Source organism: Balaenoptera acutorostrata, chromosome 16, assembly GCF_949987535.1.
Source record: "Balaenoptera acutorostrata chromosome 16, mBalAcu1.1, whole genome shotgun sequence".
NCBI classification, from domain to species: domain Eukaryota; kingdom Metazoa; phylum Chordata; class Mammalia; order Artiodactyla; family Balaenopteridae; genus Balaenoptera; species Balaenoptera acutorostrata.
The window spans coordinates 82395600-82422657 of record NC_080079.1 but is presented as its reverse complement, the minus strand read 5'-3'; the positions used below and the strand labels follow the sequence as shown (position 1 = coordinate 82422657).

Genomic DNA, 27058 nt, shown 5'->3' with positions numbered 1-27058 from the left:
ATTAATTTGACCGCACCACTTGTGGGATCTTAGTTCCCCTACCAGGGATCGAACCTGGGCCCACAACAGTGAAAGCCCATGTCTTAACCACTGGACCGCCAGGGAATTCCCAAGCCTGGATTTCTTAACATCACAGATGTTGCTGACAGTTTGTACCAGGTGTTGGTTTACTGTCTACCTTGGCTGTGGTTGGATGGCAAGAGGCAGAGCTTTTGACCTTCAGATCAGGCTGTGAACACGTGGAGTGATGCAGGACCCTCTCTTTCTTCCTGTAACAGCAGGCCTTGAGGGTGCCTCTGCAGGAGAGGCCCCGAACCAGGGTAGCTGTGGGACTCCTTTGCTCGAGGTGAATGTATTATTACTGGGGAGAGGGCGACAAGAGCCACAGTGGGGTCTCTGTAGTGCCCTGGGTGAGAGTGCAGCCTCTGTTGTCATTCTGTTTGTACTTGGATCCCATTGAGGCCCCTAAGGTTACCCATAGGTGAAATGGTGGATAATAGTTTCCTCCCCCGCCGATAAGGTTGTTCAAGGATTGAGATAATCCTTGTGAAGTACTTACTGGAATGCCTGGTACGTAGTAAAAGCTCGATAAATATTAGCATGTCAGCTGTCAGGATGGTTCTTATACCTAATACATTGCTGTAAGAGAGTGAAAAGTTCCTATCCTTTTAGGAAAAGACTGATTGTTCTGTGGCCATGGTTACCGGTAACCCTCAGAACCTGTTTTTATATTTGTTTAAGCTGATCAGTAACAGCAGTCGTTCCTGCTTCGGTAAGCTAGCTGAGCAGTGACCACCCCGCTGACACACCCAGTTGTAAAGCCAGTCAGCAACGGCTTAACTCAGGTGAGCCGGTCAACTCCGTTCTCACTCCAGCTTTGCTTCTGCACCTAAAGGTCAGCGAATGCCTTCATATGCCAGCCTCTGGAAGTCTCCCAACCTTCGGACTCAAAGAGTCTCCAGACCCTATATAAGACCAGCTCTCCGTGCATCGCTTAGGGAGAGGGTCTGTTAAAGTGCAGCTCTCCCATGCTCGGCAAGCTATCAATTTGACTTTTTGTTCAGATATTGAGTTGAGATCTCTGCCTTCAACAGTCGAGATGTGTGTTATGTGCTAAGGGATCATAAAGATGGGGATATAAGGAAGAGTTCACATGAGGGGTGATTTCTGGTCCAAGTTGTCTGATAGGAGTTAAATAGAGAAAAATCACGGGAGGAGGGAGGTCTTCTGACTTGAGGGAACACACCATGAGTGATAATGGCAATTTAAGGGCTGCTACCTAGTTTGTCATCCCTGGACTGTAGGATGTGCAAAGGGTAGGGTGATGGAAACTAGGACTGGAAAAGTTTCTAGGGGCTGGATTGGAAGGGCCTTGGATCCCGGCCTAAGCAGTTTTCCTGTTCCTCTCAAACATATTTCTAACTTTCTAAGTCCTAACCACAGAAGAGACTGAACTTTTTCCATAAGAGGGCGTTTCTTTGAAATCTCCCTATAGGGGATATTTGTCATTCTATTTTGGCTTTCCAGCCTCTGAACTCTGTTCTTGAGCTTGGAGAGTTTCCCACATGAGGGAAAAAAGCAGAATCTTTTTTTCCACTATAGAAGTTAAAAATGCCACTATTTGCTTTTCCATCCTCCCTTTCAGCTAGGACACGGGCAGAACCCGGGGTGGGAGCTGACACAACAGGAGAGGAGACCTGGGCTGTGTGCTGTGGTCATGGCGGTGGTGCCCATTGCTCCTTTGTGGGTGAGCATTGCACGCTGCAGAATCCGGTGCTCTTCATCAATCCAGAAATTCACATATTCCCAAAATTTTAGTATTGCTGAAATCAGGGTGATCCTGAAAATCAGTGTTGTGATAGAGTTTGATAAGCTGTATTATCTACTTTTTTCCTTAAGAAAATAAAATAATAACATAATGGTCTTAGGGTCAGCAACATTGGAGATACTCAGTGGTGGCAGAAGTGTCCATGTTGGACCAGTTCATGAGCACAGTTTTGGCCTCATAGCCCTACAACTCGTTCTCCAGGCCTTTGAGTTATTTTGTAAGCTTCCCAAGAAATTTATTCTTTGATTAAATTAGAGTTTGTTTTTATTGTTTGAAGCAAAGAATCCTGACTGGTACATGCACGTCATCTTAAAAAGTCTTAAGAATGCTGCAGTTTATTAATATAATGGTTTTAATGGAAGCAGGGTTTTTTTTCTCCCCAAATCTTCACTTAAATTTGATGTCCCAAGAAACTATGCCATGTTAATAGCTCATCATTCAGCCAATATTTATTGACAACCTCTGTGTGATATTATGGAGAATGAGCTCATAATGGAGCTGTTATTCCAACATGTCTCTTGTGGGTTTGCACCCCCCTGGCACAGCACCTAATACCTGCCATTCCTATCCTGGGGTATTTGACCCAGGTTAAGAAGCACAGTGCAGGCAATGGAGAGCTGGTAGATGCTTTAACTTGAAGAACTGATGTGACCTGATTTGTAGAATTGCTTCTTAGGGGCTTTCTTCAGTTATTCTCATCATCACTCATTTGGTGGAATCCTGTCTCCCTTCAGGGTTTCCTGTATCTTGAAGCTCTATGGAAACAAATTCGGAGCAGGGATCTATGACTTTTGGGTTTGAGATGCCAGATATCTGTGGAGCTCCAAGTGCTTTTGAGTTCAAATGTTCTGGATGTTAAGCTTTTTTTTCATTCCAGGTAATTGCTGGGTTTCCAAATTAAAAACTTCCTCAAGCATGAATTGTGCTACAATAAGTATTTGGGTCTAACAGATCCTTAGAATTCTCCCAGGTCCACATAAAAACTTTTTCATGAGTTGCTTTTACTTGGAATATTCAGTCCACGTGTGTCATCTGATCTTATTGTGTGGAAGGAAACATTCTTCCTAAACAGAGCCCCCCTTTGAAGCAAAAACTTTACATATTCTACAGTGGCTAAAAAGTCTGATAAAGGACTTAGAAATAAACAGTCGTAGTGTATCAGTCTAAGTTCACTGAGAAATTAGACATAGAGATTGCTTGTGTGGCCTTTGATAAGACAAGTCTTGGCTTCTAGAGAGTTGGTCTTGGTTTGTACTAACATTGTAGATGGAGATCTTTTAAGAGGGAGCTAATATTTTACACCTTTGTGGGATCCCCTGAAGTCTGGTATGTGGGGTATTACCAAGGAAAGCTAGCATCAAAGACTTGGCATTTTCGATCACTGTTAAAATGGACCAGAAGCCACAATGCAAGTGAATGTCAGGTATTCACAAGACACCACTATTTTCCATGTGTCTGTTCTCTTTAGCTATCTTAGAATAATTTTGTTGGGATTTATTGTCTTACTGCTGTTATTTTAAATTTGAGTTAGTATAGTACATCATAGTATTTCATTTTCACTCTAGCTTATTTTAATTCCAGTTGTAAAATGCTTTTTAAAATAAGTTTCTGTGAAATTAAAATCCATCCAGGCATTTCTGGTTTCTGAGATAACATTATTTCTCTTCCTCTTTCCACTGCCTTCTACAGCCTCCCTCAAAAGAAAGAAAAAAAAAGTCTAAAACAGAACCATATGTTTCAAAGATGGGAGAGATCTGGTGCTTCCACAAAGTCTTTAAAAGGAGAATGTTGGAATGACATGATTCTCCTTTCTGTTAACTGTCCCACATTTTGTGAGAACAGTTAGACTTCCCTAAAAGTCCTCAATGACTGGTTCAACAGGATGAAAGACACATGTTCCTTGTTAATACAGGAAGGTGCTTAGAGCCCGGTGTTGAAAGCTGTGAAACACCCTTGTCGAATGCTGTGTTTTGTTCAGCAGTTGGGTAGCAGTTCAGTGTTCCATAGGAAGACCTGAAGTTTTCATTTGTTCAGAATTTGTAAGAAAAATTCTGGGTTGAATTCGACATGACCATCAGCTATGAAAAGCAATTCAACATAATAATGATGTAGACAGGATTATAGTAATTATAATATTATAACATTATTATAAACATTATAATAATAATGTGTAAAACGGATTCTTTCCAAGTACTTAGATGTCCTTATTTTAAGACACATACTTGATAAATTGTGCTAATGGATGGGAAAACAATTTGAGAAGTTTACATACTGCAAATGCAAGCTGCTGTTAGTGTCTGGCAGTCTCTGATTTATTCAGTGAAACAGCTGTTCAAGGCCCTTCCCTAGGCCAAACTCTCTTAGCCTCATTCCAGTTACAGAAATGAGCACGCAAGCAGTGAGACAGTGGCATTTCAGTAAGAATATTTAGTTCTTTATCTTGTGGAGGGTGGTGTGTGTGTGTTTAGATTTCCCAAATCCACAGCAGCAGGCTCTGGTGCTTCATGGACATGTTATGACTGAATGAATGAATCCACAACATTTTGTACAGTGCTGAAACACTTTGAGAGACTGAAAGAAATGCGAGACACAGACATCCGCCCTTGGGGTGCTTGCTTACATTTTAACTCGAGGGACGTAAGCTAAGCACACATTCTGCATAGACTGTGGAACAAGGCTGTACTGGATTAAGCACACAGAGGACGAGAGGAGAGTCCAGAAGGAGAGAGCTAGGGCTGCTGATGTGGCCTCAGGTCATCAGAGGACATGGGATTGGAGGAGGACCACCCAGGATCCGTGGGATATGGTATGGATTGTATATTTGTGTACCCCCCCAAATGTGTATGTTGAAACCCTAATCTTTAATGTGATGGTATTTGGAGATGGAGCCTTTGGGAGATGGATTAGTGCCCTTGTAAGAAGAGAAAATAGAGGGCTTGCTTCCTCTACCTCTGCCGTGTAAGCACAGAGCAAGAAGGCATCCATCTGTAAACCAGGAAGAGGGCCCTCACGAGGAACCCCATTGGCTGACCCCTTGATCTTGGACTTCCCAGCCTCCAGAACGGTGAGAAATCAATCTCTGTTGTTTAAGCCACCTAATCTGTGGTATTCGTGTTACATCTACCTGAACTAAGACAGGATATAGATAATACTGGAATGAGGCAGACATCCTGGGAATGAGGAAACTGCATTGAGAGGGCAAAGGATATGAGTTGAAAGGTGATCAGGGCACAGAGGGATCTTCTCAGAAGATATTATGTATCTTGTGGTGCTCTTAGGCTGATTGATTTGATCATCTGTTATTACAGTAGAAGGTTGGAAATGGGGAGGAATATGCATTGACTTGGCAAAAACTAGAACTGTCTTCTGCTTTTTTTCTTCTTCTTCTTCTTCTTTTTTTTTTTTTTTTGTTGTTGTTGTTTTCCCGAGTGATGATCTGTTTTATTTTCCACTGTGGTCCCACGGCTAGAACCATCTCTGGCACTGTAGAAAGTATTCAGTATGTATTTGAATAAGTAGCTATCAAGAAACCACAAAGTTTAGGCCCCCTTTGCCACCTACTCATTGAGTATGGAACTTTTTCTGAATTTGAGGAGCCCTAGTTCTCCTGTGCTTGACATCAGTGGGGAAGCTTGAGGAACTGGGGTCATTTTTGTGATGGTAATTTTGGATTTTTCTCATGGCTGCTTTGGGAACTGAAGAATAATTTGATTCTTGCTAAACTACATAAAATAAACAAGGGAGCTTGTGAAATGGAACACTGAGGGATATTTGAAAGCAAAGAATAACAGACATAGTTTCATCATTTCAGAAAATAACATGGTAGAGTTTCCATATCAACAGGCTGCTCACTTTCTCTGTGAAAAGGGGAATAAAAGGTGATTTTTTCCTGGGAAGGAAATATTCTATAGTAAAAAAAGAGGCATTTAGAGGAGTTTAAATCTCAACTCAGAGGGAGATGATTTAAAGTATGCATAAATATTTAATTTATACTAAAATCACAGAAATTATAGTAATCTTTTAAAGTCAAAATGAGACACTAGCTTAAGTGATAGGCTTAAGAGGCAATGGGGCAGAGAAGGGAGTGTAGACTTTATAAAGGTACCATCTTGTCTTTCTTTCATGCCTCTGCCCTGTGGATATGACCGGGTTCTAGGAGGAGGGCTTATGCTTGTGTCACCATATTTATAGGTGCTGACTCACTGCACCCCTTGTCCCATTTGGTCATAATTTTTGATTCCTTGCTGATGGAAATTGTGTGTCTTTATTAAAATTTAACATACCTAGAATGTAAGAAACAGTGGCATCTATTTTAGAGAACATTTTTATAACATTTTCAAACAGAAGTCATGGTTGGGTGAACTCTTACTAATATTTATTGTTTCTTTTTCGCCTTACCCTGATTTCCCACATAGAGTTAAAATCCTTTAGCATTACAGTGAGATAAGACGTAAGTAGGGTCAGGCAATAAGCCTCCTCTCTGCATTTTCTTCCCATTTCTCTTTCTTGGTCTTCTTTGCGGTTTCCTTCGCATCTTCCTGCTTCTTAAAGGTCTGTAAAATGAAATACTGTTATGTTAAATTATAAAAACAATATATACTCATTAAACAATTCAAACAATAGAGTATAAATTAACATGTCCCACAAAAAAATAAGTACACAACAGTACACACACTGTCAGATACACACACATATTTGATCATCCCCTCCACCTTTCCCATGGGTGCTTACCGGTTTTTTTGTTTTTTTGTTTTTTGGTTTTTTTGTTTTTTTGTTTTTGGTTTTTTTGGCTGACCTGCATGGCTTGTGGGATATTAGTTCCCCGACCAGGGATTGAACCCACGCCCTTGGCAGTGAAAGGCATGGAGTCCTAACCACTGGACCACCAGGGAATTCCCTTCCATGGGGTCTTATTGTATATACTATTTTGCAGCTTAATTTTTTAATTAATTAATTTTTTAACATCTTTATTGGAGTATAACTGCTACACAATGGTGTGTTAGTTTCTGCTTTATAACAAAGTGAATCAGCTATACATATACATACATCCCATATCTCCTCCCTCTTGTGTCTCCCGCCCACCCCTCTAGGTGGTCACAGAGCACTGAGCTGATCTCCCTGTGCTACGTGGCTGCTTCCCACTAGCTATCTATTTTACATTTGGTAGTGTATATATGTCCATGCCACTCTCTCACTTTGTCCCAGCTTACCCTTCCCCCTCCCCATTTCCTCAAGTCCATTCTCTACATCTGTGTCCTTATTCCTGTCCTGCCCCTAGGTTCTTCAGAACCATTTTTTTCTTTTTTAGATTCCATATATATGTGTTAGCATACAGTATTTGTTTTTCTCTTTCTGACTTACTTCACTCTGTATGACAGACTCTAGGTCCATCCACCTCACTACAAATCACTCCGTTTTGTTCCTTTTTATGGCTGAGTAATATTCCACTGTATATATGTGCGACATCTTCTTTATCCATTCATCTGTCGATGGACACTTAGACTCTTAGCTTAATTTTTAATTTAACAGTATATCATCAGTCCCATAAGTACTGGTGTTTCTAGGGTTCTCGTCTAGGTTTTCTCTTCTCTCTCTGCACATACTGAATGCAATTCTTCCGCTTGTAGTGTTAGTCACCTTCATGCTTATTTCCAAACATTTATTCCCAGCCCCTGTCTGGCTCTGGGACCCCAGCCCATCTATTTATCATTGCCCGCTTCGATGCTGCACAGGCACGACACCCGACTTGTGCTGAACACCGTTTCTCTTCCTGTTTCCATCTCAGGGAGCAGCGATATTATTCACCCCATTTTCCAAGCTCAAGATTTGGCCTCATCCTCAGTCCATCCTCTTTTTCATTCAACCACATCCTGTCAATCACCAGACCTATTGTTTCCACTGATTCAGTATCTTTTAAACCAGTCAGTCTTTTCTCCATTCTGACTGCCACCTCTGTAACGCCAAGTGACAGTCATCTCTTGCTTGGGGTTCCCTATTGTCTAACTGTCCTCCTTTCTGTCACTTTCCCTCCTCACCTTCTAATTCACTTGCCTCACAGGTCCCAGATGATCCTTCTCCGGTGCGAATCTAAACATGTCTTACTTATAATATTCAGAGACTTGCCAGTGCCTTCACAATAAAGCCCAAACTCTCATAGGGCTCATACGATCTGGCCTCTGCCTGTGCCTTGCCCGCCTCATAGGTCACCTCCCCACCTGTGTGACTCTCACCGCATATACCGCCAACCACTCTGAGTTCCTGGAACATGCCAATTTCTAGCTGACACCTGTTTGCTTTGGTACATTCTGCCTCCCTGTTTCTGCTTCATCCTTTAGACCACTTCAGGGATGCTTCTCCCATGAACTGGGTTTGGTGTCTTTCCCACCTGTTCCCAGAGCATCTCACACAAACCTGTATCCTGTTGCAGCACTGCTCATACTGTTCCGTAGTAGCTTGTGTGTGGCTGCCACCACCATTGCCACCACTAGACTGCAAGCTCCCTGAGGGCAAGAATGAGGAAGAGCACAGAATGTAGCCCCTGATAGAAGCCACATATGTGAATGAGCATATGTGAATGATAAATGAATGTACGGATGACCCTTGAACAGCATGGGTTGGGCCACTTATATGCAGACCTTTTTCAAAAAATATAGTACCTCCGTTTTCATTTTACAGATCTTTAAATGAGCTAAGTGTGGGGAAAAGTTTGTGTTGATTAGAGAGCACAATATGTGGAATCAGATGAACTAGGGTGCAAGTCCTCATTCCATCCAAATGGTTTCAACTTCCTGCCCTTGGGTGAGTCACTTATCAATTCCTTGGTTTTTGAGGCAGAGATAATAGTACACAGATTTTCGACTGGGGGTGGGAGTAGGGGGTCAGGTGCCCCTAACCCCTGTGTTGTTCAAGGATCCACTGGAGTCAGAAACCCAGGAAGCCCCTAATGCTGAAGACGTGGACTGTCCCTGAATCCTAGGGGTTAGAATGGTCAAGTCAGAAGCTTCACACGCCTTGAGGGATCGGGCGGGTTCAAAGGTCAGCATAAGCACTTTTCAGGGCCTGGGCGTGGCAGTTTGAGATACCAGTGCTACTAGGGAGTAGAGCAAAGTAATGGTGACCAGCACCTGCCTTCTGCTTTCCTTCGAGCTTCGTCCTGTTTGCGGCCTTCTGTAGACTCAGTGACACGTTACAGTTGGAGTGAGTGGGGGAGTTGGAGGCTTGTACAAGGTCTAACTCCTCGGTGGGGCAGGAGCAGACGTGAGGCTTCCTGGAACGGGGGTACTTGGGTTTGGGGCAGTCGCAACACCCAAGGCGGCTAATCTTGCCTCTCGTGCAGCTGGTTAAACCTGCCACTCCCCGCTGGCTACAACCTGTGTAAACTCATTATCGGAAGACCTTCATTTCCTTATGAACCTCTCTCACTTTGGAGTCCCGTGTCCTTTATCCACATGCTGCAGAGGAACAAAAATCAGTACCACTGAGAACCCAAATGCCTGGAGACCCTCTTGATACTCTGTTGTATGCTCTCTTGATTTTACACTTCAATACCACCCACCCCAGCTGTTACATGTTGTTAAATGTGACTGCTTTCACGCTGATTTGCATGGGATACTTCTCAGGCCTGCAGTGATAACGTTAATTTGTTTATCAGTTCCCATAAAATAGAGGCCGCCCAGGGGCCCAGACCACCTCACAAACCTAAACCTGCCCTTATGGGAAACACCTGTCAAGGAAATTGAGCACAAACCAATCACAATCCTCTAACTCAGCTTTAGCTAGTTTATCTTACCCTAGAAAATAGGACCCACCAGCCTTATAAGGAATTCCCGTCCGCCTAGCCGATCATGCGCCCCTTCCACGTTGCTGCTTCGAACGCTCTTTGAAACTCACGCTTGCCCAGTATCCTTTGGGAAGAGAGGTCCACTGATCGTGAGGCCCTCTACTTTCCCAATCCACGGATTGTAGCCCCTTGGATGAAGGATATCACACTCGTTACCAAGTTGTTTTAGTTTGGTCATTGGACAGTGGTGATGAGATGGGACTGGAAAACAGGTGCTGAAGATTCCGGGGACAGCGCCATAGATGCAGATGAAGGTACCAACAGAGCCATCTTGGTTTGCTGCCTTTTGGGCCTCTCTGCGGGATCTCCAGGAAGCTTCTCTCAGGTGGGGCTCTGCTTCTTTTGCATTCTGAGCTCTTTGAGTTTGTTTGTCCTACTTTTTCCAGGTGGAAAATTGGGGTGTGAGAGCCTCTAGGTTTTCATGGTGAGGCTTAAGGTCTCAGGAACTGTGCACAGGCAGCCAGAAACAGTAAATCTGGTTGAATTAGGGAGGATTATTTCAAGGGAAAATAATAGTTACCCCTCAATCTAAAGAAAGCAAGATGGCAGCTGTTAGGGAACTCACAAAGCTGCCAGGTAAGCCTCCACAGCATAAACTGCTGGGGGATTTGGGGAAATAAATAAAGAGAAGAAATTCAGACTTTTTTGACCAAGGGAACATCAAAATCTAAGTAGGCACAAGTAAGCTATTAAAAGCCATCAGGGAATCCTCCACTATAAAGAAATCTTTTTTTTCTTCAATTGAGGTAAATTTGGTATATAACATATTAGTTTCAGAGTATAACATAATAATTCGACCTTGGCATACACTACAAAGTGATCACTACAATAAGTCTAGTTTCCATCCATCACCATAAAACTGACCTCCTTCACCATTTTTGCTAACCTCTAACCCCTTTCCCCTCTGATAATCATTGTTCTGTTCTTTGTATTTGAGTTTTGTATGTTTGTTGGTTTGGTTTTTAGCTTCCACGTATAAGTAAAATCATGCAGTATTAGTCTTTCTCTGCCTGACTCATCTCACTTAGCAAAATACCCTCAAGGTCCATCCATGTTGTTGTAAATGGCAAGATTTCGTTCTTTCTTATGGCTGAGTAGTATTCCATTGTATATATGTACCACATCTTCTTTATCCATTCATCTGTCAATGGATACTTAGGTTGCTTCCGTATCTTGGCTATTGTGAATAATGCTACTATGTACATTGGGGTGCATACATCTTTTCAAGTTAGTGTTTTCCTTTTCTTCAGGTAAATACCCAGGAGTGAAATAGTTGGACTATTAGATAGTTCTATTTTTAGTTTTTGAGTAACTTTCATACTGTTTTCTAGAGTGGCTGCACCAATTTATGTTCCCACCTATAGTACACAAAGCTTCCCTTTTTTCCACTTCCTCCTCAACACTTGTTACCTGTCTTTCTAATAATAGCCATTCTGACAGGTGTGAGATATTATCTTGTTGTTTTTACTTGCATTTCCCTGAGATTTAGTGATGTTGAGCATCTTTTCATGTGCTTGTTGGCCATTTTTATGTCTTCCTTGGAAAAATATCTTCTCAGATCCTCTGCCCACTTTTTAATTGGGTTGTTTTTTTGTTATTGAGTTGTATGAGTTCTCTATATTTTGGATGTTAGCCGCCTATAGATTCATGATTGGCAAATATCTTGTCCCATTCAGTAGGTTGCCTTTTTATTTTGTTGGTGGTTTCCTTCACTGTAAAGATGCTTTTTAGTGTGATGTAGTCTCATTTGATTACTTTTGCTTTTGTCACCATTGTCTTTGGAGTAGATCCAAAAAATATGGCTAAGAGTGATGTCATGAAACTTACATGTATGTTTTCTTCTAGGTGTTTGATGGTTTCTGGTCTTACATTCAAGTCTTTAATCAATTTTGAGTTAATTTTTGTGTATGGTGTAAGATAGTGGTCTAGTTTCATTCTTTTGCACATGGCTGTCCAGTTTTCCCAACACAATTTATTCTTTTGCACATGGCTGTCCAGTTTTCCCAAAGGAGACATTGTTGTCTCTCCTTTGTCATAAATTAATTGGCTACATATGCGTAGCTTTATTTCTTGGCTCTGTTCTGTTCCACTGATCTATGTGTCTGTTTTTATGCCAATACCATACTGTTTCGATTAGTAAAGATTTGCAATATAGTTTGAAATCAGGGAGCGTGATACCTCCAGCCTTGTTCTTCTTTCTCAAGATTGCTTTGGCTATTTGGTGTCTTTTGTGATTCCATACAAATTTTAGAATTACTTGTTTTAGTTCTGTGAAAAATGCCATTGAAATTTTGACAGGATTGTATTGAACTTGTAGATTGCTTCAGGTGATGTGGAAATTTTAGCACTATTAATTCTTCCAGTCTATGAGCATTGAATATGTTTCCATTTATTTGTGTCTTTTTCAATTTCTTTCATCAGTGTCTTATTAAGGTACAGGTCTTTCACCTCCTTGGTTAAATTTATTCCTAGGTATTTTATTCTTTTTCATGCAATTGTAAATGGGATTGTCTTCTTAATTTATCTAATAGTTTCTTACTAGTGTATAGAAACACAACAGATTTTTGTGTATTGATTTTGCATCCTGCACCTTTACTGAATTTGTTTATTAGTTCTATTTCTTTGCAGAGTCTTTTAAAAAAATTTTTTTTTAAACATCTGTATTGGAGTATAATTGCTTTACAATGGTGTGTTGGTTTCTGCTTTATAACAAAGTGAATCAGCTATACATATACATATATCCCCATATCCCCTTCCTCTTGCATTTCCCTCCCACCCTCCCTATCCCACCCATCAAGGTGGTCACAAAACACTGAGCTGATCTCCCTGTGCTATGTGGCTGCTTCCCATTAGCTATCTATTTTACATTTGGCAGTATATATAAGTCCATGCCACTCTCTCACTTTGTCCCAGCTTATCCTTCCCCATCCCCGTGTCCTCAAATCAATTCTCTACGTCTGTGTCTTTATTCCTGTCCTGGCCCTAGGTTCTTCAGAACCATTTTTTTCTTTCTTTTTTTTAGATTCCATATGTATGTGTTAGCATACAGTATTTGTTTTCTCTTTCTGACTTACTTCACTCTGTATGACAGACTCTAGATCCATCCACCTCACTACAAATAACTCAGTTTCGTTTCTTTTAATGGCTGAGTAATATTCCATTGTATATATGTGCCACATCTTCTTTATCCATTCATCTGTTGATGGACACTTAGGTTGCTTCCATGTCCTGGCTATTGTAAATACAGCTGCAGTGAACATTGTGGTACATGACTCTTTTTGAATTATGGTTTTCTCAGGGGATATGCCCAGTAGTGGGAGTGCTGGGTTGTATGGTAGTTCTATTTTTAGTTTTTTAAGGAGCCTCCATACTGTTCTCCATAGTGGCTGTATCAATTTACATTCCCACCAGCAGTGCAAGAGGGTTCCCTTTTCTCCACACCCTCTCCAGCATTGATTGTTTGTAGATTTTTTGATGATGGCCATTCTGACCGGTGTGAGATGATATCTCATTGTAGTTTTGATTTGCATGTCTCTAATGATTAATAACGTTGAGCATCCTCTCATGTGTTTGTTGGCAATCTGTATATCTTCTTTGGAGAAATGTCTATTTAGGTCTTCTGCCCATTTTTGGATTGGGTTGTTTGTTTTTTTGATATTGAGCTGCATGAGCTGCTTATAAATTTTGGAGATTAATCCTTTGTCAGTTGCTTCATTTGCAAATATTTTCTCCCATTCTGAGGGTTGGCTTTGAGTCTTGTTTATGGTTTCCTTTGCTGTGCAAAAGCTTTTAAGTTTCATTAGGTCCCATTTGTTTATTTGTGTTTTTATTTCCATTTCTCTAGGAGTTGGGTCAAAAAGGATCTTGCTGTGATGTATGTCATAGAGTGTTCTGCCTATGTTTTCCTCTAAGAGTTTTATAGTATCTGGCATTACATTTAGGTGTTTAATCCATTTTGAGTTTATTTTTGTGTATGGTGTTAGGGACTATTCTAATTTCATTCTTTTCCATGTAGCTGTCCAGTTTTCCCAGTACCACTTATTGAAGAGGCTGTCTTTTCTCCATTGTATATTCTCACCTCCTTTATCAAAAATAAAGTGACCATATGTGTATGGGTTTATCTCTGGGCTTTTTAATCCTGTTCCATTGATCTATATTTCTTTTTTTGTGCCAGTACCATACTGTGTTGATTACTGTAGCTTTGAAGGATAGTCTGAAGTCAGGGAACCTGGTTCCTCCAGCTCCGTTTTTCTTTCTCAAGATTGTTTTGGCTATTCGGGGTCTTTTGTGTTTCCATACAAATTGTGAAATTTTTTGTTCTAGTTCTGTGAAAAATGCCTTTGGTAGTTTGATAGGGATTGCATTGAAAGTGTAGATTGCTTTGGATAGTATAGTCATTTTCACAATGTTGATTCTTCCAATCCAAGAACAAGGTATCTCTCTCCATCTGTTTGTATCATCTTTAATTTCTTTCATCAGTGTCTTATAGTTTTCTGCATTCAGGTCTTTTGACTCCTTAGGTAGGTTTATTACTAGGTATTTGATTCTTTTTGTGGCAGTGGTAAATGGAAGTGTTTCCTTAATTTCTCTTTCAGATTTTTCATCATTAGTGTATAGGAATGCAAGAGATTTCTGTGCATTAATTTTGTATCCTGCTACTTTACCAAATTCATTGACTAGCTCTAGGAGTTTTCTGGTAGCATCTTTAGGATTCTCTATGTATAGTATCATGTCATCTGCAAACAGTGACAGCTTTACTTCTTCTTTTCCAATTTGAATTCCTTTTATTTCTTTTTCTTCTTTGATTGCTGTGGCTAAAACTTCCATAACTAAGTTGAATAATAGTGGTGAGAGTGGACAACCTTGTCTTGTTCCTGATCTTAGTGGAAATGGTTTCCGTTTTTCACCCTTGAGAACGATGTTGGGTGTGGGTTTGTCATATATGGCCTTTGTTATGTTGAGGTAAGTTCCCTCTATGCCTACTTTCTGGAGGGTTTTTATCATAAATGGGTGTTGAATATTGTCAAAAGCTTTTCCTGCATTTCTTGAGATGATCATATGGTTTTTATCCTTCAATTTGTTAATATGGTGTATCACATTGATTGATTTGCATATATTGAAGCATCCTTTCATTCCTGGGATAAATCCCACTTGATCTTGGTGTATGATCCTTTTAATGTGCTGTTGGACTTTGTTTGCTAGTATTTTGTTGAGGATTTCTGCATCTATGTTCATCAGTGATATTGGCCTGCAGTTTTTTTTCTTTGTGATATCTTTGTCTGGTTTTGGTATCAGGGTGATGGTGGCCTTGTAGAATGAGTTTGGGAGTGTTCCTCCCTCATATATTTTGGAAGAGATTGAGAAGGATAGGTGTTAGCTCTTCTCTAAATGTTTGATAGAATTCACCTGTGAAGCCATCTGGTCCTGGGCTTTTGTTTGTTGGAAGATTTTTAATCACAGTCTCAATTTCAGTGCTTGTGATTGGTCTGTTCATATTTTCTGTTTCTTCCTGGTTCAGTCTTGGAAGGTTGTGCTTTTCTAAGAATGTGTCCATTTTTTCCAAGGTATCCATTTTATTGGCATATAGTTGCTTGTAGTAATCTCTCATGATCCTTTGTATTTCTACAGTGTCAGTTGTTACTTCTCCTTTTTCATTTCTAATTCTATTGATTTGAGTCTTCTCCTTTTTTTTCTTGATGAGTCTGGCTAATGGTTATCAATTTTGTTTATCTTCTCAAAGAACCAGCTTTTAGTGTTATTGATCTTTGTTATTGTTTCCTTCATTTCTTTTTCATTTATTTCTGATCTGATCTTTATGATTTCTTTCCTTCTGCTAACTTTGGGGGGTTTTGTTCTTCTTTCTCTAACTGCTTTAGATGTAAGGTTAGGTTGTTTATTTGAGATGTTTCTTGTTTCTTGAGGTAGGCTTGTATAGCTATAAACTTCCCTCTTAGAACTGCTTTTGCTGCATCCCATAGGTTTTGGGTCATTGTGTTTTCATTGTCATTTTTTTCTAGGTATTTTTTGATTTCCTCTTTGATTTCTTCAGTGATCTCTTGGTTATTATATAGTGTATTGTTTAGTCTCCATGTGTTTGTATTTTTTACAGATTTTTTCCTGTCATTGATATCTAGCCTCATAGCGTTGTGGTCAGAAATGATCCTTGATATGATTTCAATTATCGTAAATTTACCAAGGCTTGATTTGTGACCCAAGATATGATCTATCCTGGAGAATGTTCCATGAGCACTTGAGAAGAACGTGTATTCTGTTATTTTGGGCTGGAATGTCCTATTAATATCAATTAATTCCATGTTGTTTAATGTATCATTTAAAGCTTGTGTTTCCTTATTTATTTTCATTTTGGATGATCTGTCCATTGGTGAAAGTGGGGTGTTAAAGTCCACTACTATGATTGTGTTATTGTTGATTTCCCCTTTGATGGCTGTTAGCATCTGCCTTGTGTACTGAGGTGCTCCTATGTTGGGTGTATAAATATTTACAATTGTTATATCTTCTTCTTGGATTGATCCCTTGATCATTATGTAGTGTCCTTCCTTGTCTCTTGTAACATTCTTCATTTTAAAGTCTATTTTTTCTGATATGAGTATAGCTACTCCAGCTTTCTTTTGATTTCCCTTTGCATGGAATATCTTTTTCCATCCCCTCACCTTCAGTCTGTATGTGTCCCTAGGTCTGTAGTGGGTCTCTTGTAGACAGCATATATATGGGTCTTGTTTTTGTGTCCATTCAGCCAGTGTATGTCTTTTGGTTGGAGCATTTAAGCCATTTACATTTAAGGTAATTATCGATATGTATGTTCCTATTACCATTTTCTTAATTGTTTTGGGTTTGTTATTGTGGGTCTTTTCCTCCTCTTGTGTGTCCTGCCTAGAGAAGTTCCTTTAGCATTTGTTGTAAAGCTGATTTGGTGGTGCTGAATTCTCTTAGCTTTTGCTTTTCTGTAAAGGTTTTAATTTCTCCATTGAATCTGAATGAGATCCTTGCTGGGCAGAGTAATCTTGGTTGTAGGTTTTTCCCTTTCATCGCTTTCAATATGTCCTGCCACTCCCTTCTGGCGAGCAGAGTTTCTGCTGAAAGATCAGCTGTTAACCTTATGGGGATTCCCTTGTATGTTATTTGTTGTTTTTCCCTTGCTACTTTTAATATTTTTTCTTTGTATTGAATTTTTGATAGTTTGATTAATATGTGTCTTGGCATGTTTCTCCTTGGATTTATCCTGTATGGGACGCTCTGTGTTTCCTGGACTTGATTGACTATTTCCTTTCCTATATTAGGGAAGTTTTCAACTATAATCTCTTCAAATATTTTTTAGTCCCTTTCTTTTTCTCTTCTTCTTCTGGGACCCCTATAATTCAAATGTTGGTGCATTTAATGTTGTCCCAGAGGTCTCTAAGACTGTCCTCAATTCTTTCCATTCTTTTTTCTTTATTCTGCTATGCGGTAGTTATTTCCAATATTTTATCTTCCAGGTCACTTATCCGTGTTTCTGCCTCAGTTATTCTGCTATTGATTCCATTTAGAGAATTTTAAATTTCATTTATTGTGTTGTTCATCATTGTTTGCTCATTAGTTCTTCTAGGTCCTTCTTAAATGTTTTTTTGTATTTTCTCCATTCTATTTCCAAGATTTTGGATCATCTTTAGTATCATTACTCTGAATTCTTTTTCAGATAGACTGCCTATTTCCTCTTCATTTGTTTGGTCTAGTGGGTGTTTACCTTGCTCCGTCATCTGCTATGTCTGTCTCTGTCTTCTCATTTTGCTTAGCTTACTGTGTTTGGGGTCTCCTTTTCTCAGGCTGCAGGTTCGTAGTTCCTGTTGTTTTTGGTGTTTGCCCCCAGTGGCTAGGGTTGGTTCAGTGGGTTGCATAGGATTCCTGGTGGAGGGGACTGGTGCCTGTGTTCTGGTGGATGAGGCTGGATCTTGTCTTTCTGGTGGGCAGGACCTTGTCCGGTGGTGTGTTTTGGGGTGTCTGTGACCTTATTATGATTTTAGGCAGCCTCTCTGCTAATGGGTGGAGTTGTGTTCCTGTCTTGCTAGTTGTTTCTCATAGGGTGTCCAGCACTGTGGCTTGCTGGTCGTTGACTGGAGCTGGGTCTTAACGTTGAGATGGTGATCTCTGGGTGAGCTTTCGCTGTTTGATATTATGTGGAGCTGGGAGGTCTCTGGTGGACTAATGTCCTGAACTTGGCTCTCCCACCTCAGAGGCACAGGCCTGACACCTGGCCAGAGCACCAAGACCCTGTCAGCCACATGGCTCAGAAGAAAAGGGAGAAAAAAAGAATGAAAGAAAGAAAAGAATAAAATAAAGTTATTAAAATAAAAAATTAAAAAATTGTTAAAAATAAAAAAAATTTAAAGTAAGAAATAAAAGAACAAAAGAAAGAAGAGAGTAACCAAACCAAAAAACAAATCTACCAGTGATAACAAGTGCTAAAAACTATACTAGAAAAAATAAATAAATGAAAAAAAAATAGACGGACAGAATCCTAGGACAAATGGTAAAAGCAAAGCTATACAGAGAGAATCACACAAAGAAGCATACATATACACTCTCAGAAAGAGAGAAAAAGGAAAAAAAATATATATATATATATAAAAAGAAAGGAACAGAGCAACCAAATCAATAAACAAATCTACCAATGATAATAAACTGTAAATACTAAACTAAGATAAACATAAAACCAGAAAAAAGTTAGATGCTGAAAGCAAACCCCAAGTCTACAGTTGCTCCCAAAGTCCACCGCCTCAATTTTGGGATGATTTGTTGTCTATCCAGGTATTCCCCAGATGAAGGGTACATCAAGTTGATTGTGGAGATTTAATCTGCTGCTCCTAGGGTGCTGGGAGAGATATTCCTTTCTCTTCTTTGTTTGCACAGCTCCTGGGGTTCAGCTTTGGATATCGCCCTGCCTCTGCATGTAGGTCGCCTGAGGGCATCTGTTCTTCGCTCACACAGGACAGGGTTAAAGGAGTGGCTGATTAGAGGGCTCTGGCTCACTCAGGCCACGGGGGCTGAGGGGGTATGGAATGTGGGGTGAGCCTGTGGCAGCAGAGGCCAGCATGACATTGCAGCAGCCTGAGGTGCACCGTGTGTTCTCCCGGGGAAGTCGTCCCTGGATCACGGGACCCTGGCAGTGGTGGGCCGCACAGGCTCCCGGGAGGAGAGGTGTGGATAGTGACCTGTGCTTGCGCAAAAGCTTCTTGGTGGCGGCAGCAGCAGCCTTAGCATCTCATGCCTGTCTCTGGTGTCCGCGCTGATAGCCATGGCTTGTGCCCGTCTCTGAAGCTCATTTAGGCGGTGCTCTGAATCCCCTCTCCTCGCGCACCCCGAAACAGTGGTGTCTTGCCTCTTCAGCAGCTCCAGACTTTTTCCTGGACTCCCTCCCGGCTAGCTGTGGCACACTAGCCCCCTTCAGGCTGTGTTCACGCAGCCAACCCCAGTCCTCTCCCTGCGATCCGACCTCCGAAGCCTGAGTCTCAGCTCCCAGCCCCCACCCGTCCTGGCGGGTGAGCAGACAAGCCTCTCAGGCTGGTGCGTGCTGGGCAGCACTGATCCTCTGTGTAGGAATCTCTCTGCTTTGCCCTCTGCACCCCTGTTGCTGCGCTCTCCTCCGTGGCTCTGAAGCTTTCCACCCCCACCCCACCCCCCACCTCCATCAGTGAAGGGCCTTCCTAGTGTGTGGAAAGCTTTCCTCCTTCACAGCTCCCTCCGTGACATGCAGGTCCCATCCCTATTCTTTTGTCTGTTTTTTCTTTTGCCCTACGCAGGTACGTGGGGAGTTTCTTGCCTTTTGGGAAGTCTGAGGTCTCCTGCCAGTGTTCAGTAGGTGTTCTGCAGGAGTTGTTCCACACGTAGATGTATTTCTGATGTATTTGTTGGGAGGAAGGTGATCTCCACGTCTTACTCCTATGCCATCTTGAAGGTCTCCTCTTTTTGTAGAGTCTTTAGTGTTTTCTCTGTATAATGTCATCTGCAAATAGTGACAGTTTTACTTCTTCCTTCCCAATTTAGATGACTTTCATTTCTTTTTCTTGCCTAATGGCTCTGGCCAGGACTTCCAATGCCTAAGTCAGCCTGCACTTACTGGAAGCACCTGTCCAGGAAACCTAACACACATCAATTACAATCCTCCAACTCATCTTCAGTTAGTTTACCTTACACAAGAAGATAGGCCCTGCTAGCCTTATAAGGAAATCCCCATCCTCTTAGCCAATCATGCCCTGTTTCTGTGTTGCCTCTTCTAATGCTCTATAATACTCACTCTTGCTTAAAATCCCTCAGGAACAGTGTTCTGTTTCTTAATAGGTACTGTATTCCCCAACCCATGGTTTGTTTCCTCTTGAGTAAAGGACATCAAACTAGTTACAAATTGTTTTAGTTTTGTCATTTGACAATAGTAAATTTGGGATGTTGAAACATAGTGGACAGAACTCCAAATTTGGATTTAGGAGATTGGGATTAGGATCTGGGTTCTCTAGCTCAAGTGGAACAGTATGGTCCTATTTCATGCAATTTTGAATTAAATATTGAATATAAAGTATTAAATCTGTCAATGCAAACAATTTGAAATAGTGTAATTCTCCCCCTAGATTTATCAAGATTTGCATAACTTCAAAGCTGTTTGGGTCTATTGAATTATAAGCTGTGTCTATTTTATTGAAATATTTCCACTTTAGCTAGTGAACAGAAGTACCCATTATCTTCTGTTATGGGAATGGTCTTAAAATATATAAATCTCAGTTAGATTTTTCAGGGTCTTCAGGAAGACATCTCTTGTGTAAAAGACAATCTTTCTGTCCTAGGTAAGTCATCTGTCTTGTCTTCTCTTGATTATTCTTATTCTCACTGCAGAAAACTGGGAGAGTAAAATCCACCTTCTAGTTTTAAATGAGGAAATATAGGTTAAACATGCCTAGTTTAGTGTTGGTACAGATCAGGCACTCAGTGAATGTTATTTGGAAAGTGGACAAGATAGACAATATAATTTGAATGTGTGTTTTCTACTAGAAATTCTTACAACTCTAAGCAGTAAACTAGGTGATATCTCTGTATTACAGGTAAGGAAATAGGATCAGAGGAGATTCTACTTTGGGGGTACGTGTGGATTTTGAACCAATGCCTGCCTTCCTACATGACTTACTTTATTCTTTGTTGAAATAGTGACTAAGGTAGGCAGAAATTATTTTTAAAATGGGACTGATAGGACTGAAGAAATAGTGATCTACGTTCCCTGTTTCTTAAGGGGTCAGAACATTAATAATCAGATGCACATTTTTAAAAAGAAATTTAAATAATCTCTTCCAGGGTTTCCTTTCCCCCAATTATGAAATGAATGTGATAATAACAAATAGTTCTTTTAATCAGGGGTGAAAGTCTTTAAAACTCCCAATTATTCAGAAGGACTTTAAGTCACTTTCACAGACATGTGCAGGTTTAAGATAATAGGAACTTTAGGGTGCTATAGGATAGGGTATATTTATAACACTTTTCCTGTTTGTTCTAAGAGCTGAAAATATGTGCTCTTCTGAACTATGGAGATATCAGATGCATTAATCATGTAGTAATTAGAGCTCTTGGGAAGAACACGCTCTCATAAATGCAAGACATTTTTATTAACAATGGAGTGATTAGTTATAAAGCCATTTAATTTAAAATTTAAGCCAGCAATCAGAGGAAATAACATTCTAAATCAATTTCAGAATAGAATGGTCATAGATAAACCCTCAAGTGTGAGAAGATTGAAAAAAGTGACTGTTTTGACTCGCCACATCTTGGAAGGAAGATTTAGAAGATGCATATTTCTTTGAGGCCCAAGGGTAATACTCTGGGCACACTAGAGCAGATGGGCAAAAACTGGAATGAGGATGGAAAATTCTTTCTCCTGGGTCATGGATTTGTACCAATTGGAAAACTTGGAAGGGCCTGAAGCAGTGGACATGCCATTGGATTAAAACTAGATTCTCTCAAGTTCTTTATGAGCCAGCTGAACTCACTAAAATCCCAACAAGGACAAAATATCATATTTCACCATTTCTACTTAGGGACACCTGTTTTTTTCCTTAACTCAGCTGGGGTTTTGAGCCTCTGAACCTGATTAGTAGACAGCTTTGCTCTTGTCATTGTGTATACTATCCTAGTCTCTGCTCATGGATCAGAATATAACCAAAGTAACTTTTGTTTTAGTATGAAATATCTTTCTTCTGAGAAATATCTTTCTTATGAAATATCTCAGATCTTAATCAATTTGTTTGTTCCTGCATATAAGCAGAAAACCCACAAATCACTTTACTGAGGCTGGGCTTGGGACATGCGGGAGGTGAGGTTGAAGGGTAGAAGAGCATGGTTGGGAGCAGGAAAAGTTGTAGGATGACTCCTCTTACAGATGCCCCATCCAGACTATGCCTGAGCAGGTGGCAGGAAGACAAACCTGGAGAAGTTCTTGGCTTCTACTTCCCTTGTTCCCTTGGTCAGTTTGGACCTGCCCATTTGACAAACACATTAACACAGAAGTAGGCAAGTTAGTGTCTTCCCTCTCACACTTTAGTTTTTGTTAGAAACAGATTTTAAAGTTCTTCGGGACAGGGATGTCTTATTCACTTTTATATAACCCTCCTAACTATCAACATCCTTGATATGTAGTAGGTGATTGCTTTTTTTATTGAAGTATAGTTGACATTTAATGTTGTATTAGTTTCAGGTGTACAACATAGTGGTTCAACATTTGTATGTATAACACATTGATCACCATGATATGTCTAGTAACCATCTGTCACTGTACAAAGTTGCTACAATATTGTTGAATATATTCCCTATGTTGTACATAACTTACCTGTGACTTATTTTATAACTGGAAGTTTATACCTCTTGAATCCCCTTCACCTATATTGCTCGATCTCCCACCCATCTTTCTTCTGGTGATCGTCAGTGCTGTTCTCTGTATCCACGTGTCTGTTTCTGTTTTGTTTTGCTTGTTCATTTGTTTTGTTGTTTAGATTTCGTATGTAAGTGAAATCATACAGTATTTGTCCTTCTCTGTCTGACTTATTTCACTTAACGTAATGCCCTCTAGGTCCATCCATGTTGCTGCAAATGACAAGATTTCATTCTTTTCTTATGACTGGGTAATATTCAGTGTGTGTGTGTGTGTGTGTGTGTGTGTTTATACCATCCTTTTTATCCCTTCTTCTATCGATGGACACTTAGATTGCTTTCATAGCTTGGCTATTGTAAATAATGCTGCAATGAGCATAGGGGTGCATATATCTTTTCAAATTACTATTTTCATTTTCTTTGGATAAGTACCCAGAAGTGGAATCACTGGGTCATAAGGTAGTTCTAGTTTTAATCTTTTGAGAAAACTCCATACTGTTTTCCATAGTGGCTGAACCAATTTACATTCCCACCAAAAGTGCATGAGGGTCCCCTTCTCTCTACATCCTCACCAACATTTATTGTTGGCTATTATCAAAAAGACATTCTGACAGGTGTGAGATGATATCTCACTGTGGTTTTGATTTGCGTTTCCCTGATGATTAGTGATGTTGAGCATCTTTTCCTGTGTCTGTTGGCCGTCTGTATGTCTTCCTTGGAAAAATGTCTATTCAGGTCCTCTGCCCATTTCTTAATCAGATTTCTTTTTGTTATTGAGTTGTGTGAGTTCTTTGTATATTTTGGATATTAGCCCATTATTGGATACATGATTTGCAAATAACTTTTCCCATTCAGTAGGCTGCCTTTTCATTTTGTTGATCATTTTCTTTGCTGTACAAAAGCTTTTTAGTTTGACATATTGCCACTTATTTATTTTTGCTTTTGTTTGTAAAATCCATGGGAATCCAGCAGTGTGTGGCCTGTAACCCTTCTCAACCTCCGTGGGTTCAAAGGATTAGATAAAGCACTGTCTTTGGGGGAAAAAAAACTACTCTTTCTTAAAAGGGTTAAGTTTTAAAGGAATGGAAATTTCTGGAAATTTCTGATTTAAATTGTTTAGAAATGAGAAGGGCCATTTCTTTAGGTCTACAAGTAGGGTGACTTCTAAATACGATGTTTGAAATAATATTATTAGTATAGAAACCTGAAACAAGCATCCCACCACAAAAATAAGTTTGCTTTTGCTGAACTCACTTGGGTTAAGTCTCCAAGGATTTCCTTAACACCAGTTTCAGAATACTGAGCTTCGAGGGAAGTTTTGTAAAAGGACTGTTATCATCATCAATAGCTCCCATCCACTGTGTGCCTCCAGTTGGTAAGTAGTAAAAGAGCCTCTTGTTCAACAACCTTGTGAGCTTGGAGTATTATCTCCATTTTACAGACAAGGAAACTGAGGTCCAGATAATGGATGTGATTTGCCTAAGGTCACATACCTAGCATACTTGCAAGCAGAGCTGTCTCACTTGAAAACCATTGTTTGGGGAAACTTGGCCAGTATTTGAATAGCTGTAGAATTTTTCACAAGCAACTACTATGTCTAGGGAACTATTGGATACTAATGGAACCCTTTCATGTGGTGTGTCTTCTTGCCTGAAGCTAGAGGCTTAGAAAAATTAAAGAAAGGATCTTGGTAGTTCTAATTCATTCCTTTTCCTCAACTCTGCTCCCACTTTCCATTTTACCCCTCTAATAAGAAGGCATTCCTATGATCTTGCTCTAGAAGCTTGTGATGGCTACTTGGCAAATAGCCCCACCAAATTATTCTAGTACAATATTTTAGAAAAATGGTTTCTGACATATTGAGACACCTGACATATTGGCACTTGTACTGACTTCAGCCCATACCCCTAAGAGGGGAACTTCGTCTGTATTGTCACGGCAGTGTACTGCACCGTCAGACCCAAGTTCACTGCATCACATGAATTTTTTGACTGCATGACAGTAGCCATCTGGATTTTCTGAGTTTCTCACTGATTTTGGTTTTAGTAATTCATTTATCAGGTAAAGAGGGGCTGTTTTATCCTATGGAAAATTTGTCAGAGGTTTGGCATTGTTCAAATACTGTAGTGGTTCAACTGCTGAACATATAAAAATCTTTCATTTTGGGTTTGTGTGTCCTTGTATTGAATACAGATTCATTTTAGCTTTGGTGTGTTTATGATACTCTCTAGAATTAGCTTCTGGAGTTTTTGTAAATTAATGAGTGGGGTTTATCATGGGATAATGGGACCAACATAGTGATTTCTTTGGATTCAGGGTAGCCAATGACAGGTGTAGGGGTGTGTGTGCGCGTGTGTTTGGGGGGGGAGGGGAGGGGAGGGGAGAGTACCAAGCATACTTGGGATTTGGATTTTATAAAAATGACTTGTTCCTTGGTTTTCAGATTAACTTAAAGTTCTTTCTTATTATAGGAATAATGTATGATTATTGTATAGATGAGTACCCAAAAGGAAAAAGAAATGACATCTTAAGTGTTAGTCCCTGTTAAGATTTTGTTTTACTTGATGCCAATTTGTGTGCGTGTGTGTCTGTGTGTGTGTGTCTGTGTGTACATTCATACACGTTTGTGCAAAAATGAGCTTATGCTATAAATATTCTAGAAATTGTATTTGCAAATCTATTCATTAAATACTCTTCTCTCATATTTTTAATATAAAAAATAAATTGGAAATTTTAGGTTATTATTATTTTTTCTTTATTCTGAAATCTTGCAGCAACTGACTGTTAGAAAGAGGCTTTTTAAGTTTCGGATCACTCATGGGCCCCCTTCCCCACAGCCCTTGGTAGCGTGTGTTTTGTACGGCTGCTGCCCTGCCCTGTGACCCACACCCCGCCGGAGAACACTGTGGAACTGATGGCTGCGGACAGTTCATCTACTTTTCCTATTTTTCTTGCAGGAGACAGAGCATGTGGTACCCAGCCAGCCAGAGTGTCGGGGGAGAACAGGAACGCCAGCTCAGGACAGTCCACAGAACCACGCTTTCAGGTGCCAAGAAACCGTGCGAGCTCAACGAAGGTGGGTCCTTTGCTGTCAGAAGTTGCACTGGGCCTTGGGGTCCTTTCCCAGAAACGCTAACACCTGTGCTTGCTACCCCTGCACAGGAGGCAAGGCTTTCTGACTTTTGTTGGCATCCCTTGAAGGTCAGAGAAGCTCCTTAAAGGGGCCTAGAAGGAGAATCATTGAGTCTAAGGGAAATGTAAGTAACCTACTTTCTCTGCCTTCAGTTTGAAGATAATCAGCCTTAAGGCTCAGAGAGGAGCGGAGACTCTACTGCCCTGAGAGAGAGAAACGCTGATTCCATTTTGTCCTCTTTCATTCCACGCCAGAGAGGACTGGGTCTTTTTCTGTGATAATGGTAATTGGCGATGACAGTGTAGAAGTCAAGCCAATTGCTTTTCGCATATTCTGTCATTTAGCCTTCACCCCTTCCCCTAGGGGTAAAATGGTACCCCTAGCCCCATTTTATGGAGAAGGAGCCTGAGGCTGAGACGTCAAGGCACTTGACTGATATTGTACAAGTGAAAAAGGCTGAGCCAGAATTTGAACCTACACATGTCTGATTACAGCATAGCAGCCGTGGCTCCTATGCTGATCCAGGTGGTGTGTCTAAGCCCTGAGGTGGCCCTGGGGCTGACCCCTCTGGTCTCCCAGACCTGCTAGAGATGGCCCTGGGTCAGGGCAAGAATGTGGGTGGGAGGCTGTCTGAAGCAAGGTTGGCATGGCATTCGGATGGGAGCCTGGCCTTGCAGCTGTCTATGGAAAGTCTCTTCTGGAAATAAACAGAAGAAAGAATTCAACTGCTAGTTGTGTCAGCTGTCTTTGTAGGATCTTGTGTACAGTGTAATCATAGCTCTCACTCAGTGGGAAGGGAGGGCTCTGCTTCTGGGCATGACTTTTCACAATTTTTTCTAAGGCAGCAGAGTCTAAATGAATCAACAACGACAGACAAAATTGGCTGTGCTATGAAATTGTGCTTTTTAAAAAATTTTTTATCAGAGTATAGTTGATTTAAAATGTTGTGTTAGTTTCTGCTGTACAGCAAAGTGAACCAGTTATACATATACATATATCCACTCCTTTTTAGCTTCTTTTCCCATATACATTACAGAGTATTGAGAAGAGTTCCCTGTGCTATACAGTAGGTCCTTATTAGTTATCTATTTTATATATAGTGAAGTTGTGCTTTAAAATATTCAACGTACTAATTTTAGAATCAGAGAGCCCCAAAGGGTTGATGGAGACCCCAAAATAAGGTGATCCATTATCCAGTTGAATTCTTCGACACCTTTTCTCACCTCCTCACTGGTTGCCATCTCTTGTCTGTTTATTCTTACTTGATCTCAGATCGGGTAAGACTCAGCCCTGTGATTTCTCTGCTAATCGGGACACTCACCTTCCTGTTGGAGGCCTTACTATAACAAAGCTGTTTTAG

General features: G+C 40.5%; 1 protein-coding gene across 7 annotated transcripts in view; it reads left to right on the top strand.

Moving 5' to 3' along the window:
• FAM13C (family with sequence similarity 13 member C) overlaps positions 1–27058 on the top strand; it is a 133973-nt gene that overhangs the window by 36238 nt on the left and 70677 nt on the right. For all 7 annotated transcript variants that reach the window (XM_057531579.1, XM_007170825.3, XM_057531578.1 and 4 more), the window contains one exon: positions 25523–25641. In XM_057531579.1, the coding sequence (XP_057387562.1) occupies positions 25523–25641 (119 nt within the window). The remainder of the gene's footprint in view (positions 1–25522; positions 25642–27058) is intronic.